The sequence below is a fragment of the Tribolium madens genome, unplaced genomic scaffold, assembly GCF_015345945.1.
Source record: "Tribolium madens isolate multiple individuals breed KSU strain unplaced genomic scaffold, Tmad_KSU_1.1 Scaffold_91;HRSCAF=231;Tcas5.2_LG7, whole genome shotgun sequence".
NCBI classification, from domain to species: Eukaryota; Metazoa; Arthropoda; class Insecta; order Coleoptera; family Tenebrionidae; genus Tribolium; species Tribolium madens.
Window position 1 is genome coordinate 97,680 of NW_025401063.1, and position 9,302 is coordinate 106,981.

The 9,302-nt window shown below is 29.9% G+C and overlaps 1 protein-coding gene across 5 annotated transcripts in view; it reads right to left on the minus strand.

Annotated features, from left to right (window-relative positions):
- LOC123010816 (uncharacterized protein CG45076-like) overlaps window positions 1-8,621 on the minus strand; it is a 12,832-nt gene extending 4,211 nt beyond the window's left edge. The window contains exons 1-6 of one of the 5 annotated variants that reach the window (XM_044407955.1): window positions 8,350-8,621; window positions 2,872-2,916; window positions 2,621-2,818; window positions 868-1,095; window positions 367-582; window positions 101-210 (exon numbers count right to left, since the gene is read on the minus strand). In XM_044407955.1, coding sequence (XP_044263890.1) covers window positions 101-210; window positions 367-582; window positions 868-1,095; window positions 2,621-2,818; window positions 2,872-2,916; window positions 8,350-8,421 — 869 coding nt within the window. In that variant the 5' untranslated portion in view covers window positions 8,422-8,621. The remainder of the gene's footprint in view (window positions 1-100; window positions 211-366; window positions 583-867; window positions 1,096-2,620; window positions 2,819-2,871; window positions 2,917-8,349) is intronic. The other 4 variants (XM_044407953.1, XM_044407954.1, XM_044407956.1 and 1 more) reach the window with 4 other exon arrangements.
- Window positions 8,622-9,302: the final 681 nt, after the last annotated feature.

The window sequence follows — 9,302 nt, forward strand, 5'->3', positions numbered from 1 at the left end:
GTTTATAAAAAATCAAAAAATTTTGAAACAAAATACTTAAGTTACGATTCAAAATTGACACATTAAACGCATTTTTTGTTTAAATTTTTAACAAATTTACCTATTTAAGGGAGTAATGGGCCAGGTTCTGATTCTTGGTACCGGTTGATGGACCTGTTTGAGAAGAGACGCCGTCTGGGCTCGAATCAGCCTCGTTTCATCATCAAATATCTGAAAATTGTTATAACCAGTTTCTACCATCTTGACTAAACCGATTAATTATCACCTAATTTAGTAATTGTTAGTGTATTATTTTTGTAATGCATTATGTAAAAATCTTTTAAAAGATTTTTATATTTTAAAAATAGAAATGAATTGAATACTTACACGTTGAAAATATTTGGCATAAAAGGGTGCTAAATTGTTCAAACTATAAGAAATAGGAAGATATTTGAGCCAATAGTGTGATCGTTTTGGAGACCAATAATAAGTGTCCCAGTACCTGTTATATCTCCAAACTGGCCAATAGTAATCAGAATAATAAGGATAATAATAATTGTAATAGTTCCGGTAATAAGGATAATACAGCCCAGAATCGTATTTCTGGAAATAAATGAGGTTTCATCACACAAAAAATAACGAATTTTATTATTGTTTTTTTTTTAACTAAGCTAACTACAATTTCGTGTAATTTTTCATTTTGTTCTAAATCTTCTCGCTTAAGATTTTCTTCATGATTTTGTGTTCTTCCTGTAAATCGTTTGATAATCGTCTAAATGTTATGTCGAGCTTTAAGCATTATAACGACAATTTATTAAGCACAATAAAATGATGCTCGTATCAGATTTATCGTGCTTTAAAACTGATACAAAACCACTTGATACTTACACTTTGTAATCTAAGTGAACGATAAAGAGGATAATCATCGAGATAACTAACGGAACGAGAAATAGGCCAGTAACTGTAATATGCACTTAAAGGCCTATAAAATGGCCAATAATCGTCGTAATACGACGAAAGCGGACGAATTATTCGATAAAAGTTGTAATATCGAGACGGATTATAGTCTGAATGATACTTTAAGCCAGTTATTGGATTGCGAACATAGACGTATCTCTGGAAAAATAAATTCACTCGTTTAGAGAGTTTTTAATAAAAGCTGTGAAACTGAAGCGTTTGTGATAAAACTCCGAAATTTTTATCACAAACTGCAGGTTAACAAATCTCTATGTTTCTAATATTTCCAACACAGAGACAGTTTAAAATTTTTATTTTGAACTATTTAATTTCGTTGATTATTTGTTAGTGTGTTAGTGCGTGTCAAAAATTTAAAAAAACTACACGGTGTTCCGTCTAAACCCCACATTAGAAGTATTGAGAGTTTGAATAATTATAGTTATTTGAAAAATTAATTAAATTAAAAATTTATTTATGGGTATTTGAATTATTACAAAATAACCTTCAAATTTTGGGGTTTGTTAATTTTTTTTTCAAAATTTGAAAACACCAAAAGAAAGATCTAAGCTTTCTCTTTCAAACGCCAAAAAAACTAATTCGATATTTAAAAAAATGGCAGAGTTACCGATTTTAATTAATTATACAAAAATTGAATAACATGTAGATAGTTGACTCTGGAATTAGTTGTACAATTTAACTGAAATTGCTTGGTTTTATTAAAATTATGTTGGGTTTGTTTGGAATTACTGGAATTATTTGTAAACTACTAGAATTGATGGATTTTTTTTTTGAAAATTTTGTTCTTTATAGAACTATCGGAAGTAATTTGGAATTATTACAGGAAAGATTTTACACATTTTTTCAGGTTAACGGCCGTTCAAATAATGTCAAAACTAACTCGTAAGCAAAAAATGTAAAAAAAATTAAAAAAAAGTTTAACGTAAAAACGTAAGCATATAAAAAAATAAAGAACTTAAGAGCGTAAAAATGTAACATATTACGTAACAGTATCAAAGTAGAAAAAGCAAAGTTTCCTCTCGCATATATAGTGATGGTCCAGAAGTCTAAAAACGATTTTATTTTGGCGAAAAAAAGTTTATAATTTTTTTAACATAAATTGTAACATTTATAAAAGGCATAAACATATCTTTGTAAAACAATAAATAAAAAACCGTTTTTATTTAAGAAAAAAATTATTAATATGGTAATCTCAAAAGTTTAACAATTAGTTAAAATAAAAAATATTTTGGGGTCAATTGTTATTTTTTTTTAATTTAAAAACACCAAAAGAAAGATCTAACCTTTCTCTTTCAAACGCCAAAAAAACGAATTCAAACTTTTAAAAAATGGCAGAGTTACCGATTTTTAAAGTGCAGATCCAAAAATTTTTGAAAAACTCCAAATATTTCAAAAACGGCTAAATGTAGGTATAGGGAAAGCTGATGAAAACTCCCTTAAAATAACCCGATTAATCCAAAAACGTAGTAAAAAATATACCTTTCGATTATAACCGGAATTGCCGCCATCTTGAAAATATTTCAATTTTCAAATAAATACGATTATTTGAACTCTCAATGCTTCTAATGTGGGGTTTAGACGGCACACCCTGTACAATGAATCAAAAATCAAAAACTCGTGCTTAGTTTAATTAAAAATGCTTATTGTTTAATATAATTAGACTTACCACAGCAGAGTCAGAATTAAGATAACGATTTGTTGGTGAATAGGCAACCCAAGGCCGGACTTTATTTTCGATCCAGTCATACTCCCTTTGTAGTACAGATGACCGTGTTGAGTAAATTTTTGGTGGTAATGTGACCACGGTCAATCTTTTATGACCCACATATGGTACGATTCGGTCGTAGGTGTGAACCACATGAACCTTGATTTTTCTCAATTTTTTTAAATTATTTCGACAAAGTTTAAATGACTTACTTTACCGAGTCCGGGAAGAATCCTTACTTGCTTTGATGGAGCGGACTATTTATTAAAAAAAAGGAATTTTAGAATGTATTGCATACAGAGAGTTGAAAAAGTACATTAGTGACCTTTAAATTGTAAATTTGTATAGGACATTGACATACAGGGTGAATATAAAGTATGGAACCAAGCGTTTTTTTTATTAAATTAACGTAATACTCTTAAATTCACGTAATACAACTTAAAATTGAGCCAAATCGTTTGAAAATATCACAAATTGCTTTATTTATGCTAAGATTGGGATTGAAGCAGTTCTTTTTATAAAATACATTAGTTTTGAATTAATTCTGTATTAAAATCGAGCAAAATTAGATTGAACATAGCTCAAATTGCTTTGTTTCAGTATAAAATTAGAATTGAAGCAATTATTTTAATAAAAAACATTAATTTTGAATTTATTATGTAGTAAAATCGAGCAAAATTGTATTGAAAATAGCTCAAATTGCTTTATTTTGAAAGAAAACTCTTATTTAAGTCAGTATTTGATTGAAATACTTTCATTTAGGTTAATTTGTAACTTAAAATTGAGCCAAATCGATTGAAAATAACACAAATTGCTTTATTTCAGCCTAAAATTAAGATTGAAGCAATTATATTTATAAAATACATTAATTTCGAATTAATACTTCGTATGAAAAATGAGATCGTGTTTTGAGAACGAAATTTTGTCTTGTTTTTGAGTTATGCGATTTTTTTTGTCAAAATTGCATTTACGTAAAAAAAAATTTTGATAAAATTAAATATGAAGTAGATAGTTGTAATCCTTAGATCATAACCTTTATGAGAAAAATAGTTTTATAGTGGGTTGCTATTTAAAATTTTTTTTTTTGTAGTACTCAAAAATAAAAAAAAATTTGAAAAATTTTATTCTTGATAAATCACATCTTTATCGTTCATCAATTAGTTTTTCCAAAAAATTAATAGGTTAAGCAAAAAACGTTTGGTTCCATACTTTTTATTGACCTGGTATACTAATCTAGTGCATCACCTAAAATTATTTTCAAATATACAGAGTGTCCCAAAAAACTTGTGTTTTTTTTAAATGAAACACTGTATGTTTTTACGCTAAACTTTTATTAGTCGATTTTGCTTAGTTTTAGAAATAAGACGTTTTTTTGACGAAAACATGCACTTTTTAAAAATTTATTACACATAAACTAAGACAGCTAGAACAATTTTTTTCTTCCTTCTGCAAAGAAGAAAGTACAGAATTTTTGTAAAGATTAATAAATTAAGAAGTTTGTTAAAAGTTAAATAACCTAAAAAATTGAAATGGAACACCCTATTTTTTATTTTTACATTTAATAGATTGATAAATTGTCTATCTACAAAAAAAAAACTTTTAATGTCTAGAATTGATAAATGAAAAGATATTTAACATTCAATATTAATTGGGGCAACAATGATTATCAATATCTGAGCATTGTTGATACTATGGTAATCATAGTAATTCCACCACGGATCACTTATCCCTTGATTTATCCAAAGATTGTAAAAATCGTTATAAAAACTGAAATTCGAATTATTTTATTGTAAAAATAAAGAATAATGGATTTAGTTTAACACAAATGTGACTATTAAGTGATATTTCTTCCATCTCTTGTGCAAATGTGCACTTTTTGGCTACTGAAACAATAGTAATTATTTTTTTAATGTTTAAGGTTAAATATCTTTTTAGTTATTGATTATAAACACCTAAAAGTAAATAATTTTAGAAAGACAATTTAATAATATTTTAAATGCAAAAAATAAATAGAGTGTTCCATTTAAATTTTTTAAGTTATTGAACTTTTAACAAACGCCTTCATTTTTTTATCTTTGCAAATGCAACACACTCAAAAAATGTTACAGTCTTATAGCTTGTACCTTCTTCTTTGCTGTAGTAAAAAAAAACATTTCTAGATGTCTTAGTTTTGGTGTAATAAATTTTTAAAAAGTACATGTTTTCGTCAAAAAAACGTCTTATTTTTAAAAGTAAGCAAAATTGACCAGCTTAAAAACATTGTCATAAAAATCTACATCTAAAAACGCTAAGAAACATGCGGTGTTTCATTTAAAAAAACACAAGTTTGTGTTGTAACTTATATTTGAGACACGCTGTATAGTTAATTTTAGGCGATGGACTAGATTAGTATCTATTAATGTCCTATATAATTTTAATTAAATTTTACCATTTAAATGTCACTAAGGACTTTTTCAACTCGCTGGGACACCCTGTATGTAGTTACATTTCAAAACAAATTCATGTTTACTGAAAGTATCTAAATTAAATATTTGTGCTGTAACTGTGCCAAAAATTAAATTTAGATCAGTTAAAGTGTGTCAAAAATTTACGTCCAATGTAATAAAGCCAATTTTTGTAATATTTGTGTTTGCATTTCGATTTTTAGGGGGGAGAAAAAAAATGTGAAAAAATAGACACAATTTCAAAGTGATTATTATTATTAATGTTACACGTTTTACAAATAGTTGAATACAAAATTTAAGAAAAATAGCCACAACTTTTTCCAAATTTGCGCAATTGTGACCATTTCTAGTTATTAGCTAAGCGTTAGTGAGAGAAAAGACTAGAATTTAGACGCGATAAGAATAATGGCGATAAGTCGTGCCCCCAGGAAGTCGTCCCGAAGTGGACGAACTATAGCTCGAGTGGTATCCTCCAGGTCCATCTCCATAGCTCCTTGCCGACCTTTCAGTACTGTAAGAGTAAGAACCTGGCCCAGAACTCGAAGAACGATTTACACTTTCGCTTGTTGTATAAGAACGGGTGCTTGGACGTGAGTAGGGGTCACCAGAACGGCTCGATTCCGAAGAATACGAATACGAATAGACCTCTTCAGCAGCGCGACGACTGCGATCTGGCGAATCACGCACCAGGTAATGTCTCGACGGACTCTGAGGACAAACACAATCCCAACAACCGATTTTAAATCTCACGTCGATAAAGCAGTTTGCACGTTTGGTAATTGATTAAAAAAAATCGAATTTATTTAAACGCCCTTTTCCCGTCCTCGACGAGCCGCACATGTGAGCAGTTTCGTATAATTGAATTGTGTGTAACTATAGTGACTAGAAAGATGTCATAGCAACAATGAGAAATTGAGAGCATCAGTGGCGGGTAATTTCTCCAAATGTTGAATTTTTGTATTCTCACAAGAGAATTTTAAAAATAATTGATAATTACTAAAACTTAGTATTGCATTTTAGGATTTTAATTAATTAAACAACTAGTTTCAGTTGTTTGTTTTTTTCAAATTTTACTCGAAAACCCTTTTTTCATATTTGCCGAGTCGCACATGCGTATATAGTTTCTTATAGTTGCTATGGAAATAAACTATAAATATGTGTGTATCATAGAAACATAAATTAAAAAAAGGAAACATGTCATAGCAACAATACAAAATTAGACCAGTGGCGGATAGTTTTTGAATTTTACTATTTTGCTAAATATTTGCAATGGCCTTTTTAAAATAAACATTGTACTTTAAGATTTACAAAAAATTGTTTTTTTCGCAAATTTAAACAATTCTTGCTAAGAGTTTCATTTTTATTTAGTAAAGTGTTAATCAAGACTTTTCAACACATCGTGCTACAAAAGACAGTTGGGGACACTAAAAGTGTCAGATATACTGGATTAAAAAATTTCTAGACTTGCAAAAAAACATTTAATTTTTTTTTAAGAAATGCTTAAATTCTCGACGAGTCGCATATGTGAGTAGTTTCGTATAGTTGTTGAATTGTAACTATAGTGACTAGAAAGATGTCATAGCAACAATAAAAAATTGAGAGCATCAGTGGCGGGTAATTTCCCTGAGATTTCTCCAAATGTTGAATTTTTGTATTTTACTCAAATTTATTTTAAAAGTCTCTCAACAGAATTGTAAAAATAATTGATAATTACTTGCACTTTAAAGTTTACAAAACAAATACATAATGTTTTGGAGAATTTTAACTAATTAAACAAGAAGTTTAGAGTGTTTTTTTCAAATTTTACTTGAAAACCCTTTTTTCATCCTCGACGAGTCGCACATAGATGTTATAGATAAACTGTAAAAATGTGTGTACCATAGAGACAAGAAATTAAAAAAGTAAAGCAACAATACAAAATTAGACCAGTGGCGGAGAGTTTTTGAATTTTACTATTTTGCTATGGCCTTTTTAAAATACTTGAAGATTATTACTAAACATTGTACTTTAAGATTTAACAAAAAAATAGTTTCTTTCACTAATTTAAACAATTCTTGCTAATAAACAGAACGTAAAGTGTCAATCGAGACTTTTCAAAACATTATTCTACAAAAAACAGTTGGGGAGACTAAGAAAGTGTCAGATGTACTAGATTAAAAAAATTCTAGACTTGCAAAAAAACATTTAAAAATTTCTTAAAGAAATGGTTAAATCCTCGACGAGTCGACCATGTGAGTAGTTTCGTATAGTTGCTATAGAAATGAAATAAAGTGTTTGTGTAACTATGGAGATAAGTAGTTAAAAACTAAAATATGTCATAGTAACAACAGACCAGTGGCGTAGAATTTACAAATATTGCCACTCCCTACACTCGCTACAATTACCATGATTGGCCAAGACTGTTTTATCGACAAAATCAGGCGCTTATTTTGAATAGTTTTGCGCTAAATTGACTACTGATTGGGTTAGGGGGATGTTATTTGAGTATTTCATGCACGTCGACAATAACAAACACAAATATTTTTACGTTTTTTTTATGTTGGAATAAATTTGAATGAAACCAAATTGTTTTATTGTAAAATTTTATTGCGAAATTTGCGTATACATAGCTCGGGTACTAATCTAGAAAAAAATGCGCAAAAAATTCTAGCAAAAAAATGCGTATTTTAGTAAATGCTACAAAAATAGTCTAAATGCAAATAAGCTCCAAATGCTTGTAAATATTTTTCAATAAATAGGAAATTGGTCTGAAGTCATGACGATTCGTTTTTTATATGGCAGATTGGGATTTTCGGCGACTTTATGAAGTCTTGGTAAAACCACATCCATGGTATCATCAAAATGCCTCTCTTTTAGCTTAATTGTATTGAGAATTTTTTCTCTGTTGATGTCGCGCGCCGATAAATACGGTTTGGGCGGTTCAACGAGAATTTTCGGTTTGATTTTGGCTCTTTCATTCGGTGAAAGAATATTTTTTCGTTCTGGTCGAAAAACCTCCTCAACGGTTTTCTTTTTGCCGAAGGCTGTGATGGGATCTGGTACCAGACTTGGTCTTGGGACAAAAGGCACTTTCTCCCACGGAATCTCGCGTTTCTGTAACGTAGGCCCGTATTAGATGCGACTAAATTTGGAAACGTAATCGGAAATTTCAGCGTGTGCAAAATCGCGTCTCGTCTATAAATAATTTCGATATTTGCAAGCATTTGGTGGAAAGTTTTGATGGTTATTGCAGAAAGGGCCACTCACCGATACGCTGTACGTCGAGTACGAAGGGCGATAGGGCCTTCTGGTCGTGTAGAAGTCGGATTCGTATACCATGATGGGTGACGATCGGCGTCTCGAGATCTGATCAACTGGACTGATTTCAAATTGCTCAGACCTGGATTTTAAACAACGTTTCGGGGGGCTATTTTTAAACCATGAATCGGACGGACACGAACTTATTTTCGAGCGTTTTGTCACAGGAACAGGATGCACAAAGGGCCAAAAATACGCCTCTTTTCGATGACGATTTCGTCTCATTTCAAAACAATTTTTTTCAAGACGATTTAGGTCAAGTTGAATATTTTCCAAATTATTTCGCAACGACGACGGCGCGTGCATTTTGCAATTTTCATCTAAAATAATGTAAACAGATGTCGATTGCTTAATCCCACACTCATTCTTTAACTATTTCTGGAATTTGGGAAACTTTATTTGTTTTTATTGCACATGATACGATTTTTTTATTAAAAAAATATTTATTTACCCGCCACTGGTCTTAATGATAAAACATTGTTACTATGATATTTTTTATTCTTGCACTTTTGTTACCATAGTTACAACTATAGGTGTCAAAAAAATGGAAACACGAACATAGGTAAATCAAGTATTATTTTTTTTTTTATACTAAACCAAAACGTGATCTCACACTTGTGTAAAATTAATTTTTGGCCTCCTGACATGTAAATGTCAAATTAACGTACAATTGACACCTATTGAAAGACTGTATTTACAGTCGCCTGAGCATTTTACGCACAGACGAGTGTAAAGTGACAGTTTTACCGCACGGCCAAAATTATCTTCATAGACTTTTATAAAAAAAAAACTGTTTGTAAGATGATAACATTTTTAATAAAACGCTCTACACACAACCTTTCAATCTTAGAACTCTTTTTTCTTCACACCACTTTATAATTATAAACACATTGTACTGGGCT